The sequence below is a fragment of the Phacochoerus africanus genome, chromosome 1 (genome assembly GCF_016906955.1).
Source record: "Phacochoerus africanus isolate WHEZ1 chromosome 1, ROS_Pafr_v1, whole genome shotgun sequence".
Classification (NCBI taxonomy): domain Eukaryota; kingdom Metazoa; phylum Chordata; class Mammalia; order Artiodactyla; family Suidae; genus Phacochoerus; species Phacochoerus africanus.
The window spans coordinates 174,498,442-174,523,219 of NC_062544.1; the positions used below are offsets into that span (position 1 = coordinate 174,498,442).

A 24,778-nucleotide genomic window follows, 5' to 3' on the forward strand; every position below is an offset into this window, starting at 1 on the left:
GTTAACTACCTTTTTCTCCAGTCCTTTTCTCCTTCCTGCCTCCCCAGGGAGAATCACTGTCCTGAAGTTCTCTTCTGTCCTTCCCACATGGGTTTTCTCTCCAAAAAAAGATGCAAGCAGCTCTGGCTTTTAAGAAAATAGAGATTTTAATGGAAAAAAAGCAGTCATTACATTTTTAGAAGCCATTACTTTTTTTTTTTTCTTTTTAGGGTGGTATCTCGGCATATGGAAGTTCCCGGGCTAGGGGTCGAATTGTACCTGCAGCTGCCAGCTTATATCACAGCCAAGGCAACAATGGATCCTTAACCCACTGAGCGAGGCCAGGGATTGAACCCACATCTTGTGAATACTGGTTGTGTTCTTAACCTGCTGAGCCACAATGAGAACTCCATGGAAGCCATTACTTTTTTACTAGCAATTAGTAAATATTCAGCTTGCAGTTAGGACCCTAAAGAGAGGAGGCTTCAAGACTGATGAGAAATATCTGGACATTTTCCATAAGGGGTCAGCACCTCCATTTCTCTGTCTGACCTCGCATTCTGATCCCTCCTTGTAAAGGGGCTGCAGTGTTTGGGGAATCTCCTGAAAAACTTTGGCTTTTTGTATTTGTTTGCATCATCTTTCTATGCTTAGACTTTTTTTTTTTTTTTCCTGCTTTTTAGGGCTGTACCCTCGGTATACGAAAGTTTCCAGGCTAGGGGTCAAATCAGAGCTACAGCTACAGCAAGGCCAGATCTGAGCTAAGTCTGTGACCTACACCACAACTCATGGCAATGCCAGATCCTTAACCCACTGAGCGAGGCCAGGGATCAAACCCACATCCTCCTGGATGCTAGTCAGATTTGTTTCCACTGCACCATAATGGTAGCTCCTCCATGCTTAGCTTTTAATGGTACCAAATTAGTATGGTTGTCTCTATCTGGTCTTTAACTCAAAACTCTCCTTTAAGTAAAGCCTTGATCCCAGAAAGGAAGTAGGACAAGGAGTTTTCTGGCAAAGGGTTGGGTCTCCATTTAGCATCTGCCTTGACTTTCTACTTGGATGGGGTGTGTGTGAGCATCCCTGTGCAGTAGCTGCTATTGGTTGTTTCATTTTCTAAAAATCTCTTATCTTTGCTTCCAATACCCAACTACCTCCTGAGATGATGGAACTTTTCTTATCAGTTGACTGTAAGAAGCATAAGAAGCATCCAAGAGGTGAAAGAATCTTTAAGAGCTGCAATCTGCAGTCATCTCTGATTGTTTAAGGTCCTGATGCCTTTGGTCTGTATGTAATTTGTCTTAGTGTATTTGTGAGTGATGTGTCTCCTTGGGTTTCACACAGGTGACGGGCTGTTCTTCATGTATGGTGTTGGGACAGGTTTAACTTAGCGCTGTGGTCACTTAGAAATGAGGGAGAACTGGAACTGGATGAGAGAGGCATGTAATTGGGCTTTAGCAGAACTTAGAAGAGCTTAGGCTGCCACAGGCTTCCTTGGTAAGATTAAAGTGGGTTGGTGGTGAATGTATATAGCAGTGGTGGCTCTGCCAACAGGCTCTCCATGTAGAAGGGTCTTCTCTGGTGAACAGAAGCATAACCTGGGCTCCTTAATGTCATCAGATGTGCCAGGCTTCTTCTTCCTTCACTCAGTTGTCCGAGTGTAAAGATCTAGTCTTCACTGGAAGTAGAGGATCTCTTCCCTCCAGAGAGCATACCTTTATGCTGTTCTTCAGGTCTCAGGAAACACTAATATATGAGAAATAATTTAAATGATCATGGTTTCCCGGAGTTCCTATTGTGGCGCAGTGGAAACAAAGCTGACCTATTAGTATCCACGAGGATGTGGATTTGATCCCTGGCCTTTCTCAGTGGGTTAGGGATCTGGCATTGCCTTGAGTTGTGGTGTAGGTCACAGATACGGCTTGAGTCCCACATTGCTGTGGCTGTGGTGTAGGCTGGCAGCTGCAGCTCCGATTTGACTCCTAGCCTGGGGACCTATATATGCCGTGGGTATGGCCCTAAAAAAGCAAAAAAATAAAAAAATAAATTAATGATCATGGTCTTCCAGTTTTAGTTGGTCGCAAGTAGAAGGAATTTGAGATTTCAATTTGAAGTCATTCTTACATCCATTGGAGATCTGTACCCGGAGATAAGAAACCTGCCAAGCAGGAGTTACCGTCATGGCGCAGTGGTTAACAAATCCGACTAGGAACCACGAGGTTGCGGGTTCGGTCCCTGCCCTTGATCAGTGGGTTAACGATCCGGCGTTGCCGTGAGCTGTGGTGTAGGTTGCAGACGCGGCTCGGATCCCGCGTTGCTGTGGCTCTGGCGTAGGCTGGTGGCTACAGCTCCGATTCGACCCCTAGCCTGGGAACATCCATATGCCGCAGGAGCGGCCCAAAGAAATAGCAAAAAGACAAAAAAAAAAAAATTAAAAAAAAAAAAAGAAACCTGCCAAGCATAAGTGAATTGCCAGAGACCCACCTAAAATGGCATCGTGAGGACCAAGCCAGAGTTCTTGGAGCTCTAGAAGAAGCTTGTGGGTTTGATGGAAAATACTGATTGTATGATTAGCATGAGATAGAACACTAAGTACTTGCCAGGTATGGAACAGCTGAGTCTTCCAGGCAGAGTGAGCTTCAGGTTTTTAATAAGGTGCAGCCTTTAATGGGCTCCCAGAAGGATTTACAGTATTACAGAAAATAAAAGATAAATCTTGACTAGAATCCTTTTGCTTTTTGTCCTAACTTGACCCCTCCCCCATCATGCATTATGTGTGGTACTAAAAAATGAAGGTTGCGAAACTAGAGTTTGTTTTGTTAAGTTCAGTGACAGCACCAAAGCCACACTCGCCAGCCGTGCCCTAACCCCATTTATTTGCCATGGGGTGTGTTTGTGTAATTTCCATCACCTTGACATGCCAGATACCTCTGACAAGGGTGTTCAGGCTCCAGAGGTAAAAGCAAACACACAGGCAAACTTTCCACTTGAATTCAACTCTGAATACAGTCACCTAATATCCACCTTATCTAGTCATCCTCTTACTGTACTCTTTCTTTGTGCTTGCAGACATGTGGCTTTATCAGTAATCTTAAATCATTTGGAGTATTTCTTCAGTTTGCTCAAAAATGTTAAATGCTCTATCGTGGAACTGGTTTTTTTTTTTTTCTTTGAAGTATTTCTTCAGTAACCTTTACTGTGCCTTGCTAGATTCATATCTAGACTTAGGACTTTGGTCTCTGAAGTTCTGGGCTCAGCTCCTAAGGCACTCAGTTTGCTCTGCTTGGGACTACTTTTTGCAATTGCCCAGTGAGAAAGGACAATTTGAAAATTGGACATTTGATTATAAATGTAATTTCATTCAGTTGAAAATATAACACACTTTGGAGTCTTAGCAGTTCCATTTGGTGGGACTTATTCTTTTTGAATTTACACCATGTTTATTGTGAAAGACATACTGTTTTCTCCTGAACATCAGAGCGTAACAGATGTAATAAACCTGAATATTTTCTGTTTGCAGAAACACTTAATGCATTTAGAGATCATAGAAAATTTCATCCTTTTCCCTTACAGTTTCACACTTGTCTGAATTAATTTTCAGTTGTGTACTGACTTGCTGCTTAAAATAACCTCTTCAGTCATAGAATTTTCCATTTACGTTTTTGCAACACAGCAGTACATAAAATTATTTTTCACCTTAGATGGTGATTAATGCCTTTTATCGTATCTATCTTTTATGTTTAAAAAATAGAAAAACATTCCCATTTTTCACATTTGGGTTTTCATAGAGTGTAAATAGTCAGTCAGGGCTTCAGACATGTACTCATGCACACTGTTTAGTTGGACAGTAGGTCTCCTGGACTGTTTGTACCTTTATAAACAGAATTCAAGGTCCATGTCCCTAGACCTGGTACCCCCAGCAGAGATCCTGGTCCAGTGAAGTGGGTTGGAGCTGAGGCCTGCTCAGCCTGAGGCAAGGTTGGGGCTCTGCTATGCTCTTGCTATTTCAGTTCAATTAGATTATGATGTTCCCTTAAGATTTTTGAAAATTAATTTTGACTATATAAGCAATACACAGCACATTCTCCATGAAAAAAATTAAACATTTCAGATAAGACCAAAGTCACTTTTTAAAAATTTATTATTATTATCATTTTATTTTATAATGATTTTTATTTTTCCCATTACAGCTGGTTTACAGTGTTCCCATGTGGCTTGCAGCGTAATTACTTGGCATTATTTCTACAAAGTTACTTTTGATTAAATCTGCAATCCCAGTCTCCTTCTCCTTTTCTGTAGGCGGTGTGGTTCTCCATTTGGTAGCGTTCTTCTCAAAGTCTGTGTATGTACATAGTAGGGAAAATAAAGATCACCTGCATTTACATATATAATACACTGTGCAGATGTAACAACTGCATTTACATATATAATACACTGTGCAGATGTAACAACTTTATTTTTTCCTGTCTTAGAAATCATTTCATGTCTACACATGATGGTCTCCAGTGTTTTTTTTCTAGTTGCTGTGTTATTCTATAGGATGGATATGCATTTTGCCATCTTTCATTTCCAGAGAAGGGGTGGTTTATATCTGCTTCGAGAGACTGATAAGAGCTGTGAGTCATGGACCTTCTCTTTAGAAAAATGCACACACAAGTGTCTATATAAATATTTGCATATAATTTTTGTCTTTGTTTTTTTCAGTTTCAATTTGGGGGCATTTTTTTCTTGACTTTATCCAAATACTGGGGACCCCTCACTGTGGCTCCCTGTGTACTGACTACATTTCCATGGTGTTCATATCACCTTTAGAAGTTCTCCATTTTCTGAATTATAGGAATGGTGGAACTTTAACTATATAACCCCTTCTGAAAAATATGTAGAGATTGAGGAAAAACTACTATGGTTGGAGCTTAGTACATAAAGGGTAATTGAGTGGTAGATGTGCCAAAATTTATGTTAGTGATTCTCCTGAGAGAACAGTGGGATGTGAAGATGTGGGTGTGTGTGCCTTCGACCCGGAGGGCAGGTAAGGAGCAGAAGAGACAGGTGTCCTAGAAAGTGGGAGGAGGTGATGATAGGGATATTTCGCTTTTCTTGGCATAACTACAAACAGAGATGTTTCAACTAGAAACCTAGACCGGGACCCAGACCAAGAGCGTGTTATTTCATTGAGCAGAAAATTAATGAATGAGTCCTTCATTCACCTGGTCTTTATGGAGGGCATCTCTCTGCCAGGCCCTGCTCTAGACATGGGAGATAGAGCACAGACAGACTCCACCTGCTTTCTTGTCCTTACGGACACCCTGAATGGCAAGACAGACATCAGATAATCCCACAAGTACATACGAAATTGCTTTAATACCTTGAAAGACATGTTGGTGCTGCTCTGAGATCCAGGCTGGGGGGTGGGGAGGGGGTGTGTGTGACACACCTGTCTGGGCAAGATGCTGTCAGTCAAGGGCAGGTGGCAAAGGAGGTGGCAGGAGCTGCCATCTGAGTGGCCACCAGATAAGTATCAGGTCAGAGTTGTTGTTGGAGGGGGCAAACGCAGGATGGCCAGTCCCAGGCAGAGAAAACATCACATATGTGGACCCTTTAGGGTGATGGAGGGCCAGAAGATTTAAGATAAAGTCAGTGCAGCTGGAGCTGCTTGAGCTCTTCATGCTTCCATCTCTAAATATTGGAGGGTTCCGAGGCTCCATCCTGGGAGCCTTTCTCTTATCTGCACTCCCTTGGTGATTTCATCCAGTCTTGTGGCTTTAAATACATCACTGCTCTGATGACCTCCAAATTTCTATCTCTCCATTAGACCTCTCCTTGAGCATCAGACAAGGACAAGGATATCCAGCTTCATTTCTGGTATCTAACCAGCATCTAAAACCAGCTTCTCTCACAGTCTTTTCTTTTTCTCAGCAAATAAGGACCCTGTTTTCCAGTTGCAAAGGTCAAAAACCTTGGAGCCATTCCTCACTCTTCTGTCTTTTCAGTAACCAGCTTCAGATTTGATGCAAAGCCTGTTGCCTTTACCTTCAGAACAGAGCTACTTCTCTGCTGCTGCTCTGTCCACGTGAAGGCAGATTGTCCCCATTGCTTCCCAGCTCAGTTCCTTGTGTCCCTTTGGATCCCTTTTGGTCTCTTCTCTAGAAAGCACCTGTCTAGTTTTATATATATACATATATATATACTATACATATATATGTACTATACATATATATACATACACACACACACACACACACACACACACACACACATATATTTTTGTCCTTATAGGGCCGCACCCGTGGCATATGGAGGTCCCAGGCTAGGGGTCCAGTCAGAGCTGTAGCCACCAGCCTACACCAGAGCCATAGCAACACAGGATCCGAGCTGCATCTGCACCCTACACCACAGCTCATGGCTGGATCCTTAACCCACTAAGCGAGGCCAGGGATCGAACCCGCGTCCTTATGGATGCTAGTCGGATTCCTTAACCACTGAGCCATGGCGGGAACTCCTATCTAGGTTTTTTCTTTTTTTCTTTTTTTTTTTGTCTTTTTGCCATTTCTTGGGCCATTCTCGCGGCATATGGAGGCCCCAGGCTAGGGGTCCAATCAGAGCCATAGCCGCCAGCCTACACCAGAGCCACAGCAACGCGGGAACTGAGCCGCATCTGCAGCCTACACCACAGCTCAGCAACGCCAGATCCTTAACCCACTGAGCAAGGCCAGGGATCAAACCTGCAACCTCATGGTTCCTAGTCGGATTCGTTAACCACTGCGCCATGACAGGAACTACCTCCTATCTAGTTATATTGTTGATTTGTGATCCTGTTAAGATATACTGAGATATTGTCTCTTTGTTCTGAACCCGTAAGTGATTTCTTATCTCCACTTGAAGGAAAGGCCAAGCCAGTGAGGTTGTGTGTTCTGGCCCCTGGTTACCCTTCTGGTCTCATCTCCTGCTTCTCTATCTTGCTTGTTGCTCAGTCACACTGGTGTTGCCCCAACACAAGATGCATTCTGCCTCATGGCCTTTGTATGTGCTGTCTCCTCAGCCTACAATAAATAGCTCCTCTTCCACATGACTTTTTCTCACTACCACCTTCTAGACATCTACCGCTCTAACGTACAGTGTGATTTACTTTTCTCACTAACTGTCCACTTAGACACCAGAATAAAAGCTGCACGAAGGCAGAGATTTTGTTCGTTATGTTTCCTGTTATATCCCTTGCATGTGAAACAGTGCCTGACTTATAATAGGCTTGCCATAAATATGTGACAAATTTATGAGTGAATGTATGAATCAATGAATAAAGGCAAAAATCTAATCCCCTAAGTGAAAATAACAGAAAATTACTCCAAAGTGAAAATAGCCAGGAAGTTTTTTGTTTAAGGACTCTTTGGAGGCTTTTTTTAGTTTTTATTGTAAAAGAAAAAATTTTGATGGTGGTTTGACTACATCCTGGATTTAATAAATGTCTTTGATACACTGGGAAACTTGGAATCTTCATAGTATAGAACCTACCTGTGGTAGATATGTGCTTACTATGAAATAACATTAAATCACAGCCTTATCTTCCACTTGGGGACATGGATGGGGTGTGTTCAAGAACAGTAACAGTCTGTAGGAATGCCGTGTAATTAGGTAAAAAGAAAGAAGTCTCAGTTACTTCAAGGAGTTCTGAATAACTGTGGAGAAGGGCTCTGTCATACTGAGCTTTGGTTTGTGGAAATCATCCATCAGATTCTTGTAGTTGCCCTCTTGACTTCAAGATGTCCTCTTGAGATGTCTCTTCCCTTGGTCCATTAATGGGACTGTTCCTCAGAGTCACATCCACAGGGTGATTCGTCTCCATGATGATTGATTAGAGAAGTTGTCACCATCAAAATTACTATTGAGTCTTTAAATATGGGACTAGTGCTTAAAAGCTTGTTTCTCAGATCTGGTTGATGTTGACCAGAGTACTTACAGGCCGTTGATTTTCCATGTGATTAATCTATGCTCTCTGTCTTACAATTATGATGACATTTATTATTTGTATACCTATTATTTGAAGGAAAAGGACTATAGCTTATAGCTCATGACCATTTCTACAGAAGGAAGTATTGTTGCCAGTGAAAGGAAGTTGAAGATTATTTTCGCCTTTGGTGTAGGAGATGAACTTTGCTAGCAGCCCATCCAACTGCAGTAACATAAAAGTGGAGCAGTTCCCATTTGGGGCAGCAGGAAACCCTGCTTCTGGTGGTGATGTGTGGAGGAGTGTGGTTGTTGTCTGTCCAACTTCTGTCTACCCGGTGTCAAAGGTCTCAACATGAGAGGCAGTGCAGAGGCTGACTTGCAAGATAGCTGTGGCTCTGGGACCTATCATTGTATCATCATGGTATTAATTTGTTTACGTGCAGTTAAATTATTGACCCAATATTTGCAGAGGATGTACTGTGTACTAGGGATGGTACTAGGTCATTTCACCCAGCTTATGTAGTCTTTGTGACAATGACATGAGGGCAAGTACTATTTCCCCACTTCATATTAAGGCAGCTGAGACTCAGATGTCAACTGTGATGACTCTCCTACAGTTTTCCATAGTGTCTTGAGATTACCTGGAACAGAGCCTCTCAAGTTGCCGTATATAATGAATGCATGTGCCTAGGGCTCTGGAAGAGGAGAAACCACATTTCCCTCTGGTACTTGGTCAGTAATGTGACTCAGTCTCAGAAGTGGCCTGCTGGCTATCTTCTTGTCATGAATTGGTTTATTGTCACTTTTTTTTTTGCCGTGTTTGTCTTCTCCTTTGAGAGTTCCTTCATCCTCAGAGTTTCTGAGTTCTTATAACTTAGACTTGAGGTTACCTAGCCTGATCCTGCCCCACCTCATGTTACCCTTTCTGCTTCCATGTATAACTACCCAGTTCAGTTTCTTTGGAGAGAATCATATTGGCTCAGCTCCCCTCAACACACACACTTAAAGAGGTCACATAAACATTTACTGTTATTTGCTCAGGTGCTCAAGCAGCGCTCTTCCAATCAGATCTGGCCTCCGGGATACATGGTGGTGTGAAATGTGGCCACTTGGGCTGCTGCTTTTGTGGAAGTTCTGAATAGAACAGCTTTTCTTGTAAGGGTCTTTGGGAGTGTTAAGCGTCGTGACTGACATAACTAGTGTAAATTTACACCTGGTGGTATTGACATTACAACCATGGTCTCTATCAGTGGCTTAACATAATGACGTAAACATTTTACTTGTAACCCAGTGTGTGTGTTCATGTGTGCACATGCCTTTGTATCCCAAACAAAAGTGTTACAAAGCAGATTGCTTGTAATACCTGCAGTGCGCTATGGCATTTTCTATCCTGTGCTCTCTGTTTTGTTACCTTTAAATAAATAGAGGTAACAGAAATTCTTGGGCTTTTTTTTTGCCATTCACTAAGTGGCAATAGCTTGTAGTTTACTGAAAATGCTGGTATCTGATTCCAAATTTCATTTGTATTCTGCTGCATTGGGGTGGATAGGGCAAACAAAACGAGCCTAAAACCCAGGACCTGCACTATAGGAACTTAGAAGCTGGTTTAGAAGGCAATAGAAATGAAATGTCTTAAGTGAAATTTTTTGGGTTTTTTTTGCCTTTTCTAGGGCTGCACCCGTGGCATATGGAGGTTCCCAGGCTAGGGGTCCAATCGGAGCCGTAGCCGCCGGCCTATGCCAGAGCCACAGCAACTTGGGATCAGAGCCACGTCTGCGACCCACACCACAGCTCATGGCAATGCTGGATCCTTAACCCACTGAGCAAGGCCAGGGATCGAACCCGCAACCTCATGGTTCCTAGTCAGATTTGTGAACCACTGAGCCATGATGGGAACTCCTTAAGTGATGTTTTTGAAAGAATGTAGGACAGAATGCCAGAATGGCTGACACAGGTATCATAGAAAGCAGTAAAGGTCATGAAAGTGCTCTGTAGAGATTACGACTAAAATGAGATGGGCTAGGTGGACAGAAGAGTAAGAAATAAAAGCAAAAGAAGTATGAAATATTGCTTAAATGAAGCTTGTTATAGGAAAATGGGATAACAGTGGTAATTCTGTGCTTATTTCTCAGATCTCTTTCATGTAATCAGGTCATTCCTGTCCAGTGAAACCATTGCATGCTTTGAACAACTCATGTAAAGTATCATTTCACGTTAGTACTGAGTTTTCTGAAATAGGCTTTGCTCAGTTTAGGTTTTATTGCAAACTTAAAGTAACTTCAGGAGTTCCCTTTGTGGCGCAGTGAAAATGAATCTGACTAGTATCCATGAGGATGTGGGTTCAATCCCTGGCCTTCCTCAGTGGGTCGGCAATCTGGCATTGCTGTGAGCTGTTGTGTAGGTCACAGATGCAGCTCAGATCCTGCATTCCTGTGGCATAGGCCAGCAGCTATAGCTCCGTTTTGACCCCTAGCCTGAGAACTTTCATATGCTGCAGGTGCAGCCCTAAAAAGCAAAAAAAAAAAAAAAAAAAATTTCTTTTTAAAAGTTACTTAAGTGTCAGTGTTCTGAAGAGCTGCCTGTTTGGAGTTGATCATTCTTATCCATCTGCCACTTTACAAAAAAAACAAACAAAAACAAAAGATATTGGCATCATCTTTCAAATAGGTGTCCTCTTCTGCAGGAGGAGCCCCTCAGACCTGTTCTGCCTTCAACAGCCCCTTCCTGACTCATGCCTTCACTATGTGTCACTGGCATCATTGTCAAGTACTCGCCTCCAGCCCAGTCCCCTTCTGCTCTTCCACTGGCACACCTGCCTGTCATCATTCACTTTCAACACTGCCTCATAAACCACTGCTTGGTTTGGCCTTGACCGAGATCTTTCTCATTGCCTCCCTTTGTTATTGAGTGATTACCTCTAACTCCTTTAGCTTTCCTGTGGGCAGCAACAAAGAAACGCAGGTATTCTTGCCATCCTTCAGCAGTTCATTTACCTGCCTTGATTGCTTTATTTCTTTTTTAAGAGAAGATTTTGAAAGATATTCTAGTTTTTTTTAATAATGATTTTTGTTTTTTCCATTATAGCTGGTTTACAGTGTTCTGTCAGTTTTCTACTGTATAGCAAGGTGACTCAGTCACACATACATGTGTACATTCTTTTTTTCTCACATTATCATGCTCCATCCTAAGTGAGTAGATATCCTAGTTTTTATTCAAAAAGTGATACTTTAATTCCAAAGCCAAGAGATTTTTTTTTTTTTTTTTGGCTTTGCCTGCAGCATGCAGAAGTTCCTGGGGCAGGGATTGAATCCAAGCTGCAGCAGCATCCTGAGCCACAGCAGTGACAATGCCGGATCCTTAACCCACTAAGCCACCAAGGAACTCTCTCAAGAGATGTTTATTATAGACAAATCAAAAAGTATCTATACATAAAAAGAAGAATATAAGGAGTTTCCTGGTAGCACTGTGGGTTAAGGATCTGGCGAAGTCACTGCAGCAGCCTGGGTTGCTGCTTTGGTGTGGGTTCCATCCCTGGCCTGGGATTTTTCCACATGCCTTAGGCCAGAAAACTTATAATTGAAATCCCTCTCCTTCTCCAATCATTGTTGACATTTTGGTATGTAACATTTTAGATCTTTTGTCTCTTAATATGTATATAAAGTTTTTCTTTAAGCAAAAATTTAATAATACAGTAATACTGTCTTATTACTCATGTTTTTTTCCTTTAACAATGTTGTAAATATCTTCTCAGGTCATTAGACCTGCTGTTTTGTAACCCACCCTTTTTTGTTTTTCTCTTAACAATGTTGTGAATGATTTTCCATGTCATTACACTTTCTTCCACAACAAGCTTTGTAAAGCCTGTATTATATTTCATCAAGTAGGTAGATGTTTGGTGTTTTTTTTCTTTTTTTCCTTTTTTTGGCCGCCCCTTGGCTTATGGAGTTCCCAGGCCAGGGATCAGATCCCAGCCTCTATTGCGAACTAAGCTGCAGCTGTGGCAGTGTGGGACCCCCAAACCCACTGTGCTGGGCCAAGAATCAAACCTGAGTCCCAGCTCTCCTGAGACGCCCCCAATCCCATTGCACCACAGCGGGAACTCTGATGTTTGGTTCCTTTAAACAGTTCCCCTTTGTTAGTCATTAGTTTGTTCCTAATTTTCCAATTTCAAATTCAAAATTAAAATTACATTCTTTAAAACAATTATTTTTGAATTACAAAAGTTATGTGCAAATACATTCACCTTGTTACAAAACTGAACACAACATTTAAGACCAAAATTTGCCTTGACCACTGTTCACCACTGTATGTCCTCAGTATGTTATTAAATTAGTTCCTCAGTATTTTATTAAGTATTCCAATTTTTAAAACTGCTCATCTTTTATTAAATAATTTTACAGAATTATCTTTTTCCCCAAAGCTGGGTTTCTTTTCATCCTCTCTACTTCTCTGTCATTAGTTTTTTGTATATGTCCTCATCTCATTTTCTCCTCTTAATTGTTGAGAAAAAAAAAGAAGTGGGTCTCTCTCTCATGGGGGTAGAGAATGAGTACATTTGGATCCAGGCTCAGTAATAAAAGTCAAAGGGAGGAATTTGTGGAGATTCCACAAATGTCAAGACTAATCAACAAGTTAAATTGTCAGGCGCCCTGCTGAGAGCTTAGCTTTCTTTGCAGCAGAAGCTAGGAATTCAGTTGGAGGTGTCTTTTCTGGGGCAACGAGGGGGAGGACGGTAGTTTAAGGGAAGAGTGGCTGCAGGCCACACAACTGAAAATCAGAAGCAGAAATTCAGAAGCAGAAGCTTTAAAAGGCAGTGTACTGGGGTGGTTCAGAGATAGTTCTTGGGGGCAGCAGGCAAGCCTGAGTTGAATTCCAGCTTTGCCACTTATTAGGGCTAACAGTGACTTAACTTTGCTATGTCTCCATTTTTTTACTTTGTAAAATACCAATAGTAATACCTCCCTTCTGGGGTTGTTAAAAGGTATAGATGCATAAAAAGAACAGTACCTGGTGCATAGTAAGCACTTGATACAGCAGCAATGTAAGAAATACATGAGGGACCAACCAGAACTTTTAATCAGGAATTGGCTGGATGTGGGATGCTGGCTAGCAAGGGCTGGTTACACATGAACTCACGCATGCTTGTCTCCTAAATCATACAAAGCACAGCAGTTTATTCTTGTACCTTTAATGACTTCTCTGTTGGTGGGTTGTAGTCTTGGCCTCATATCTGGTATTGAAATAGTTGGTCTCCATCAGGAATCCTTGGCCTCTGTCTGTAAAGGGCAATGCGGGCCATGGCAGGGTAAAAGCTCCAAGCCCTGGCCTGCCTTATCTGAGTTTGCCGCAGTTTTAGCAGTCCTGAGGTTACCTCTGGGAGTCTGGGAGAGCTTGCTCTTTCTTGAAATCCATGAATTTTGATGAGGATTATAGAAATAAGCTTAACAATGGTAAATCAGAGAGGAGATCTAGTTTTTTTGAACAAATGAATCAGGAGGTCCCTGGCATTTTCCTTGACGTCTTTTTAAATTAAGTATATGATTTTTTAAAATGTGCCATTGTCTTCTACTTCTTACTATTCAAAACAAAACAAAACGAAACAAAAAAAAACTCATGTTCTATCTTTTTACCTACTCCCACCTAGACGTTTGGACAGGTCCTCATTTGACCCCATTTATCTGACCTTTGGTTATCCAGATCTCTGGCCCTTTGACATAGATATTCTGTGGCAGCTTGTAGCTTAGGTGCACTGGTATCTCAGGATTTCCTGGTGGATGAGGCGGGGCCGGGGGGAGCCTGCGGGGCCTGCTTGCAGGGAACATGTTTGCAGACTGTGGCAGATTTTTCATTTTAGGAACTTCAGACAGAGTCTCAGAGCCACCGTTCACATGTTACTGCCAGTGGAAGAACTCTAGCTCATTTGCAATTGAGGGGCGAGTCAGGTTGTGCTAAGTCTAGAGGAAGGACCTAGGAGTGATTGTGTCTTCTGGTATAATCTTTGCATTTCATTCTCTTCCCACTTGAGCTCCTGAGAGCAGAAACCCATGAGTAGCGAATCACCAGGAGGCATGAGCAAACCAGCCTATTTCCAGTGAGTAGGTAATTCTGGCAAGTTCAAAAGTCTTAGCTCCAATGGGTATTCAGTGGACATGAGTGCTTTATGGAGCCCACGTGATCTTGGGTTATAAATATCTGATCTAACTTTAATTGACTACATTTCTGAGCCTTTTTTGATCTTTTGGGGACCTTCCTCTTCTGGTTTCCCTGGCTGGTGGGGAAAAATAAAAGGAATGTTCACCCATCTTATCTAGAAACAGTGTGAAGTCACGGAGGGCCTGAGGACATATCCCTGTTTACCCCAAAGAAGATGAGGACGGTCGGCCAAGAGACTGGTGTTATTCATCTTGGCTCTGTCCTGTAGATAGGCTGGCTCTGTAAAAATGGCAATTTTGGAGCTCTGTTTGAGGCTTAGAGAACCTGGCTCATCACCTATTCCAGTCTGTGGAGTCAAGGGCCAAGGAATGTTCCACAAGTTTCATGGTTTTCCTAACACAGTTGTTCACAAGGTGAAAACACCTGTAATTGCTGTGAATGGAAACATGGAATTACTGCTTAAAGCCTCCTTGTTCCTTTGTGGGATAGTCATCTAAACAGCTCAGACTCTCAAAGTATCAAGAAGGAAATTGTCATCCATTTTAGATGGGGTATCCAATAATTAACTTTGGAGTCTATATTTTAGAGAGTTAACTGTTTTATAAATTTCAAAAACTATGTTTTGGGTCCAGCTAGACAATAACATATCCCTAGATGAAGTATCTTGTACTGTCCTTTATCAGTTTTAGCCAGTTGTTAATTTCTGTTTAATTCGAACATGGAAAATATATTGGTTACAATGATTATGGGTGGAGTAGTTACCATCGTGGCTGAGTGGTTAGCCAACCCAACTAGCATCCATGTGGACGCGGGATCGATCCCTGGGATCAATCCCTGGCCTCGCTCAGTGGGTCAAAGATCCGGCGTTGCCATGAGCTGTGGTGTAGGTCACAGACACGGCTTAGACCCAGCATTGCCGTGGCTGTGGCATAGGCTGGTGGCTACAGTTCTGATTGGACCCCTAGCCTGGGAACCTGCATGTGCTGCGAGTGTGGCCCTAAAAAGACAAAAAAAAAAAAAAAAGCTTATGGGTGGAGAATTTCAATACCAGTTATAGCAATACAAATGTAATTTGTAATTATGAATTTAGAACTTTATAACATTAGTAAGTTTTCTGCATTCACTGTCTTGACAAGCCACTTATATAAGTTTGTATTTTTTAACTTATGTCAGAACTGTAGTCGTGGGCTACAGTTTTGTTGTCCTGTTTGAATTAATTTTTATCCATTTCAAATGTTGATGATATTGATATGTATTCACCCTTTCTCCTCAGAGGTGAGAATCTTGCCATGGGACAGCTGTGTGAATTAGATTGTATAAAATCAAGAACCCCAAGTTGAGTCCAGTTCTTAATGTTTCATTAAACTGCTTTTGCAATTCTACTTATTGCTAATATAGTTAAATAACTATTTTAAACCAGTGAGGAATGAGAAAGTTCAAATGAGGTCAGAAGAGAGCTATAAAAGAGTGTTGCTGGCCTGGCTGTGTGTCCCTGCTTATACTCAGCCAGAGCCACCACCACAAAATATATATTTAAAAAATTAAAAAAAGAACTTGTACAAGTTAATTTTTCATTTTACATATCAAAATAGGAATCCACTTAGGAAGCTGGTGTATCATTCTTTCCCTTCTTCTCTTCCTCCCTCTTTCCTTCCTTTTTTCTTTCAGCTTGACATTTTGCTCTGTGTTTTCATTCTCCCCCAGGTTTCTCTTCCCTACCTTCTGCCAGTTTCTGTGGGGCTCTCTTTTATATCATCTGTCCCCTTCATTCTCTGGTTTCCTCTCTCCAAACTCCTTGATCCCTGAAATCATCTTGTTTGCTCTTGACCTCCAGGCACCTGCTCTCAGGTACTACTGAATTGAAAGTTGAGTGTAGAAGGTCTCAGGTGGACACAATACTTCCTCTTGGCCCTGGAGAAGAACCCATCTAGCCAGGCCCTAGAGCAGTGGTCTGGTAGCCAGCCAGGATGAACTGGTTTGTCATAACTCTCTACAACCAACTTTCAGGCTCCCTGAGTGTGCCAGTTTTCTTAATTATATCCCAAGAACACTTCCTGGAAACTTCTTTGTTTCTTTTCCTTCTTTCTTTCTTTCTTTGGGTTTGCAGTTTTGTATGGGCTGCTGGTTTCTTACTGATGAGTATTTGGTTAAAGGAATATTTTATCCTTTTTTGCATGAGTATTAGTGAAAGATGATAATTCTATGTATTAGTATTTTGCTTTTTTCAAAACTACCTTCTCTTCCTCCTCAAAAGAGTGGGAGATTTTTTTTTTTTTCTTTTTGATGGGATGGAGTACTTTTAATCCCTCAGTAAACTAGCTTTTACCTGGGTGGGTCTCTAAACCCACCTGCTTCACTCTTTTTGCCTTAAGATTTCTAGGTCTGAACTCAGTAGCAGTTCTGGGTGGAGGTGCCGGTGGCACGGAAGTTCTTGCTGGTGACCTTACCTGCAGAGACTGGGCAGGGCGCCTGGATATCTGTCTGCCAGAACTTTGTGTCAGGCAGGAAATCCTGTGGAATTGCTGCTCAGGGTTAACCAAACGGGAGCAGCTCTGAACAGTTTCATTCTCCTGGCAAGTCTCCTCCCTTCTTAAAATGTGTGAAGAAGCCTTTTTAGTCGTGAATTCTTGCTGACAGGCTGACCCAGGGTCAGGATGGTGGATAAGGCTAAGAACATTCTGTGATATGAGTGGATGAAAACAAACATATGGAGACTTGGTGCAGACCTGTCATTAGGAGGGGGTCTAGTGATGATCACCTGACCTTAGGAATGTGGAACCCCCTCCTATCAATCAAGGGGTCCCCATCCCTAATAATATCATGATTAAAAGTGGGAGCCCTATAGTTCGCAGGCCTAGATGCAAATCCTGGCCTTGCTGCCTATTAGCTGTGTGATCTTGGATCCTAAGCTTCAGTTGTTATTCCCCTCTGTGAAATGGGCATAGGAATAGTGTTGGCAATGGCATTTTGGAGTTTTTATGAGGGCTCAATGAAACTACGGGTATAAAATACATGGCAAATTTCCTGGCACTCAGTAAATGATTGCTGATTTTACTGTTGATTTACTCTTTCTACTCTACTGTACTGCTTTCTAACCTCTTCCAAGGATCAGATTCAAGACAGTATCATGTAGTTGTCTTTATTTACCTGACCCCACAATGTAGGGAATTGCTCTCACACTAGGGTACACAGCACAGTTCAGTAAAACGATGCGAAGTGGACAGGAAGAGTTTTAAGGAGAACATTTTCCAGCTCCTCAACTCTTTTTTTTTTTTTTTTCTTTTTAGGGCCACACCCGCAGTGTATGGAAGTTCCCAGGCTTGGTGTTGTATCGGTGCTACAGCTGCCGGCCTATACCACAGCCACAGCAACTCAGGATCCAAGCCATGTGTGCGACCTATACCACAGCTCATGGCAATGCCAGATCCTTAACCCACTGAGCGAGGCCAGGGATCTGCTGAGCCATGAAGGGAACTCCAACTCCTTTTTTCTTTTTTCAAAAATTTAGACTGTATCTGCAGTTAAAGTGTTACACTAGGTCTTTAAACTTTAACTGAAAAACATGAATATTTTTCATGTGCCAGATGCAGTGCCAGGTAAACCAGAAAAGATACCAGGTCCTGCCTTCATAGAGTTCATAGTTCAGCTTCTACTCTTTGGGTTAGAGACTGAATTTTGATAGGAGCTGCAGCAGTCAGGTAAAAATGTATGACAGTTGATTAGGCATCATAGGGATTCAGTTAGTGATGCCACTGCTTTACTCCAAGTATGATGCTGGCGTTCTTGTTTCTTGTAGGTACTGTTGCTTCTCCAAAGAACATACCAAGTTAACATTCATATTTGTCAGAATTAAATATATTTAAAAGACTGTTGCCATTAGGCCAAGGGGACTGTGTTTTATTGGGTTTTTATGAAAAGCATTGGTATTCCATTCAGTTTTTGTGAAATATAGTGTTAAAATTACTCTTTCAATGTAATAAGGACACCATATTGCTGTCCAGGGATCCTGGGTGGTAAACTCTTAAGAGTGGTGGTTTCATTTTCTTTATTATCAGATTTCTTTACTTATGAATTGGGAGATTAATTTCATAAGTATTTTAGGAATATCCAGAACTAAGACTAGAACAGATTAACTCAATTCTGATTGGATGGTGTTCTAGACACTTCATTTCTTTAGTGTTGAACTATGCTAATTTATTGGTGTGATGAGATGTTATTTGAGGGGTGTGAAACTCATAATTAGCATGTACTGAATTAAACTTTTTACATAATTTCTCACAATTCATCTTTGAAGGGCATAGAGTTATGCCTTACATAATAGACAAATTATTTAAGTAAACAAGCTCAACTTTATTTTACTTTTTCCCTTAGGTGAAAAGAAATGGATTGTCTCAGACAGTTAGCCAGGAGGAAAGAAAGAGACAAGAGGTATGTTTTGTACCAAGCAGATGCTTTAGAGTTCTAAGGGGTCCATATGCTTTCACCTACTATGCACATTTGCTTGTTGTTTTCCTTTGACGATGTATTCATTTTTTTCTTTGCACAAAAGGAATATGTGATCATTTTCAAATAAAACTAAACAGAAGCCCCCAGAAAAGAAAATTTTAAAATATCCCAATATCATTTTAACTTAACAAAGCACCTAGTCCTGGTATTTAAAGTGAAAGAAATATGTTAAAAAATGAAACAGACCTTAGATGCTGGTACTGAAAAAGGGTGTTACTGGTGAACTCTGAATAAAGCGTGAATATTTGTCTGCAGACAAAATGTAATGCACCCGGGTTAGAGGAAGCCAGGTGAAGGAAACTCAGAAACTCTGAACCCTCTTTGCAAGATTTCTGTAAACCTAAAATTATACCAGCATAAAAATTTACTTTATGCAAAATGAAATAGATAATAATAGGATTTCACAACTTAAAGGTTAATAAATGCAGTTTAAGAAAATGTTCACTGTAATAATATTGTGAAGTTCTCAAAGCGCTTGCCTTCTGTCTTATGCATATGAGTATATATATATGTGTGTGTATGTGTGTGTGCGTATGTTTATGTGTATACACGCCCATAAATGAGTTCCACAAAGGACACAAGGTATCCTTTCCCATAGTACATAATATTGGTGTATTCATCACTGAGAATTAAAAATGTATTATATTTCTAATTTCTCTTATTTAAAGAAAATAAGACTTACAGTAAAATAGCAGTCTTACATTCTCCTCCTCTGTCTCATTCTCTTCCTCTCCTCCTCAGAGGCAACTGTAATTATGAATTGATGTGTATCCATCCAGGCATGTATTACATATGTTTATGTGCATATACCTGTGTGTGTGTTAATAGATAAATTATATGATCTGAACATAAGTTTTGGTTGGTTGCATTTTACATTCAGTATTGTTTTTGAGATTTATCCATGTTCATGCATATTAATCTAAATCATTCAAACCACTGTATAATAGTCCATTCTATAAATACCACTTTAAAAAAAAATCTATCCTCCTAATGTTGGACAATAGGTGGTACTTAAAAAAAATTAACATTGTGGCGTATGCAGCATATCTCTGTCCTTATGGACAAATTCAAGAGCAACTCCAGGGTCCTAATCTCATTTGAACATTGAACATTTCCGTTTTTTAAACCTCTTCTATTTCCTTTATATTTTGAAAATACTTGTTCAGGTTTGTGAAAAAGATGATATAAAAAAGGTAACTAACTACAGCAGCAAATTGAACTGTGGTTTCTTTCTGTTCCTGTATACCTATTTTAGCAGGTCTAACCTGATTTGCCTTCAAGTAGTTGTCTTTAAGATGACTCTACTGCAGGATGATTTAAGTTACTACATTATGCTAATTATCTTAAAATTTCTTGTAATCTGTTCATCATATCTTTTTGTTTGAATCTTCACATTTTGGATCTGATTGCTGAAGGCTTTGCTTTTGAAATTTTCAATCATTCCAAGGCACCATGTTCATCAACAACCTGAAATCCGTTATTTTTGGTCAGGAAGGGTGCATTATCTTTAGTTTGCATTGCATTTCCTGGGGATAATTGTGTTGGTTGAATTGAATCACACAGGATGTAGGTTGAATGAGATGCTTGATGTTCTTACTCTTTACGCATTAGATGGTTATGTTGCTTAAGTCCCTGGCGCACAACAGAGGTTAGAGCAGTGCATTTAAGGAATATTTCCCTAAAAGCTATGGATGCTAAAAAGAGAGGTGAACTCTCAGACTAGGACCACTAACCCAACTTCCAAACCATGGCCCATCTGCTAGCAGTGGGCATCCACCATCCGTGCCTGCCTGCCCAACCTGGCCTCAGCTGGAGCACAGGGACTTATGGGGACTTTGGGCCAAGGGCTGAGGGGAGGGGCCCTGGAGGCCAAGGTGGTGATGGCAGCATTACTAGGGAGGTCTCCAGGAAGGATGGGACTCTCAAGCCTGCAGGGATGTTAAGCACCCCTCCCTGAGGAGGAATTCTCCCTGCCTTGCCATTCTTGGAGAATCTGATTTTGTTAAGGCGCTAGATGAATTCCTTACACAGGGCGTTGGTGTCTCTCCATGTCTATGGGTTGGCTTTTCATCATTAGTGAACGCTTATCAGGGAAACCACTGTGTGCCTGACACCAAGAGTGTCTGCCGAGGGTCCTTCGCTGTTCTCAAGACACTGACGAGAGTAGAGAGGGTGGCTTGTTGAATGGACAGAATTACTTTCAATTGTATGAGCTCCTATAAAAGAATTTCTGTGGCTGATAAGAACCTTTTGAGGGTAGGTCCAGTCATGCTCTTTTAATACACCCAGAATATTTGCTCTCATTGGCTACATATTGGATTAAAACACAGGGAGAGAAAGGACCCAGAGGGGAGCAAAGAAATGTATTTGTGAGAAATTTTCTCTGAATCCCAAGTGATGTCCATAAATCTTCACTGTCCCAGAGCAGCATGCTTTGAAATCAGAGCTGGAGGAGATGACCCCAAAGGTTAATTAATGTCACACTGAGGTTTTATGATATGCTCTAGTTTCCTCCTGTCAATTCTGCCCCCTGGCAAAGCATGACCTCCGGAAGCAATCTCAAGTCATCCAGATGCTTTCTTTTTTTCCTGTTTGCGCTATGAACAGTGATTCTATTTCTTAAGATTTGGTTATATGTGCCTTTATAAGACAGAAGTTTGGAGATGTAGTTTTTAAAAATACTTATCTCTATGTTTTTTAAAAGATACTGTGTCATTCTTATAGTGGAATTATGAGAGCTATTAAATTAGGTGTTATTTAGTTAAAACAATTAGTAACGTATTTGTTCTTCGTTCTTAACAGGCTATCTTTGAAGTTATATCCTCTGAACATTCATACTTACTCAGCTTGGAGATCTTGATACGGATGTTTAAAAATTCTAAAGAACTGAGTGATACAATGACTAAAACAGAGAGTCACCATCTTTTCTCCAATATTACAGATGTCTGTGAGGCAAGCAAAAAGTAAGTTCACTTTCATTTGTCTTTGGTCATGGCCAAGACTTTTCTAACAGACATCTTACTAACAGACATCTCAAAGGGAAGACATTTAGAGATGTGAGGTCTCTCGTTTGTTCAGTTGGCTTTTATACTTATTCCTTGAAATAAATTTTAAGATCTGTGTCAGGTTGTTGATGTGTAGACAGATACTAAGTAAGTAATTGTCACAGCAGACACTTATATCTAAAGTCTTTTTATTCTTTGTCTTTCCTTCCACCTCTCCTTTTTCCCTTTTATTTTTCCTTTTCAATTATGCCAATAATACACCAACATTTAGTTGAAAGGGTAAAAAAAAGTAACTCACAATCATACCATTCAAATACAAAAATTATGTTTGTTTACATTTGCATATGTTATGTATATATTATTTACATTTGCACTTGTTATGTATATATTATTTATTTTTATTTACTTTGTATTGAAGTGTAGTTGCTTTACAATGTTATATTAATTTCTGCTGCACAGCAAGGTGGTTCACCTAAGATATGTATGTTATTTTTAAAGTGCAGTCATAATGAAAATAACAATTTCTGTAGGTTTTCCCTATTTTCCATAAGCATTATTAGAAGAGTTTTCATTATTACTTGTAGTGAGTAAAAGAAGCTTAGTTCATACACCAATGGCAAGCTCTTCTTCCGAGTGAGCTCCACAGCCTGTATTGGAGCCCTGTGCCAACAGGGTACTAAATTGAGCCATTCAAAGTTGCCCTTTTGCAAAATGAATTGAATAATGGCAATTTTAGGTGGTTGGGTCAAAGGTGGATTTACTATACAGCTAAGGGTGCTTAAGCTTCAAGGCTTCTCACTTGCCATGGCACTTTTAAAATATTTGCTTTTGTGCCTGATTGTTTTCTTAGAGGACCTACAAATTGTACCGGCTTCAGAGCCCACACACAAACTGGATCTGTCCCTGGGGTGAGTACCCCTGTGATTCTTTAGGGCAGAGCCAGGCAGACAGTGATGGTAAACATGTTCATATCCTTGGCTCCATCACTGTGTGCAGGTGGATTTTCCTTTTGAACCACAATATTGAACATCCCTGCTGAACAGGTTAGCATGTGAGTTGGGGTTACTTCAGAGAGATGGAATTCATGGTCAAGTCAATGAGCTCTTCCAGTATTTTACAGTAGTGGCAAAACTTCAGAAGCCAGATTCTCCCACAAGAAGTTATCTTGCCATTGTTGTTACTGACATAGATACTTAAAAACACGTGTTTGGAAGACCCACTGGGCCTTAGGAAACCGGCCTGTGGTGTGTAGGTGGTGACACACACTGCAGTTGGGTCATTGCTTATGTTCAGCCCACTGAGTTTTTTTTGGTACTAGTCTTGCCTGTTTTGGTGAGACAAATGAAAAATCTTTCTTCCTTTAGTGAAGAAGGTGGAACAAGATCCTTGGATGGTATGTCCCTGTGTGGAAGGTATTTAGATTTCAAAATGAGTTTCTTTCATTTTAACTCATACTTTGATGTAACTATGAAAATAAATCTCCATATTAGCTACATCACTATAAATAATTATTAACTGTTTGGAGCTTTCTGTTGTGGCACAGTTGATGGGTTAAGAATCCAACAGCAGTGGCTCAGATCACTGCAGAGGTGTGGGTTTAATCCCTGGCCTGTGCAGTGGATTTAGGATCCAGTGTTGCCACAGCCATGGCATGGGTTGCAGCAGCAGCTTGGATTCAATCTGTGACCCAGGAACTTCTATATGCTGTGAGTGCAGCCATAAAAAGAAAAAAAAAAGAATTATTACTATTTTGATAACTATAAAATGTTAAGTTTTGGTTTTAATTAGAATATTTTTTTGAAAACCCCAGTACATGTTTTTTACTCGTCTACGGAATTGTTCTTTGAATCATGTGCCCGTCAGTCAGCGTCTCACAGCATAAATGACTCCAGAGGAAGCTATTAGTAAATTCTGATTTTTAAGTAGCAGTAGTTCTCCCCCACACCTTTTTTTTTCTTTTTTTTTTTGTCTTTTGTCTTTTTTAGGGTTGCCCCAACAGCATATGGAAGTTCCTAGGCTAGGGGTCTAATCGGAGCCATAGCAGCTGGCCTACACCACAGCCACAGCAATGTGGGATCCGAGCTGCCTCTTCGACCTACACCACAGCTCATGACCATGCCGGATTCTCAACCCACTGACTCGAGTCAAACCTGTGTTCTCATGGGTACTAGTTGGATTCTGTAACCGCTGTGCCACGATGGGAACTCCAGCAGTAGGTCTTTTTGAACAGAGGGTGGTTTGGGTCCCTAAGTTTTGGGCCCTTGCTAGCACTGCTCATGTATCAGTGTGGTTCAGAATGAGCCTGGGCCCTAGCAGCCACTTGTTTTATTGGTAGTTGGTTCACCTTGAGAAGGTTGCTAAACCTCTGTACCTCATTTCTTATCTATAAAATGGAAATCAAAAGAAATTCATAATTGGTTAACCCTGAAATAAGTCATTTTAAGTTACAGATAAAAACTTTATTGTTTTAATTTCAGTCATTTACAAAATACAGTTCTATTATGATTTTATTTAAATATTTTCATGTCAATAGTAACTTAAAAGAGACTATCCTGGACATTTTGGTCTATTTTTTTTTTTTTAAAACAAAACTTAGGAGTTCCACCGTGTCTCAGCGGAAACGAATCTGGCTAGCATCCCTGAGGATGAGGGTTTGATCCCTGGCCTCCCTCAGTGGGTCGTGGATCTGGTGGAGCTGTGGTATAGGTCACAGAGGCAGCTTGGATTCTATGTTGCTGTGGCTGTGGCGTAGGCTGGCAGCTACAGCTTTGATTCAACCCCTACTCTGAGAACTGCCATATGCTGTGGGTGTACCCCTAAAAAGACAAAAAAAATAGGAAAACAAAACTTAGAAACTTCTCAGCCTCCATTAAACAACAAACACTGTGGAGCAGTGTGTTAAGACTCTGACGCAGCAGCTCAGGTTGCTGCAGAGGCACAGGTTCTATCCCTAGTCTGGCACAGTGTATTAAAGGATCCAGTGCGGCAGCAGTTGCAGCTCTGATTTAGTCCCTGGCCTGGAAACTTCCATATGCCACAGGTACAGCCATTGAAAAAACAAACCAACCAGAAACACACACAATAAAGAAAGAAATATCCTTATCCTTTACATTTTGTTTTGTTTTTACTTGAAATGCAGTGTTTTAATTTGGTTATTGGATAGATGCCTATGTAATATTTGATCTCTGTTA

The 24,778-nt window shown here is 40.9% G+C and overlaps 1 protein-coding gene across 4 annotated transcripts in view; it reads left to right on the plus strand.

The window, feature by feature from the left end:
* The window catches only part of ARHGEF26 (Rho guanine nucleotide exchange factor 26), a 133,087-nt gene that overhangs the window by 9,433 nt on the left and 98,876 nt on the right, over nucleotides 1–24,778 (plus strand). For all 4 annotated transcript variants that reach the window (XR_007135591.1, XM_047785115.1, XM_047785134.1 and 1 more), the window contains 2 exons: nucleotides 18,448–18,504; nucleotides 21,385–21,545. Coding sequence is in view for 3 of the 4 variants with exons in the window: in XM_047785115.1 (XP_047641071.1) it covers nucleotides 18,448–18,504; nucleotides 21,385–21,545 (218 nt within the window). In the remaining variant the exon portion in view is untranslated. The remainder of the gene's footprint in view (nucleotides 1–18,447; nucleotides 18,505–21,384; nucleotides 21,546–24,778) is intronic.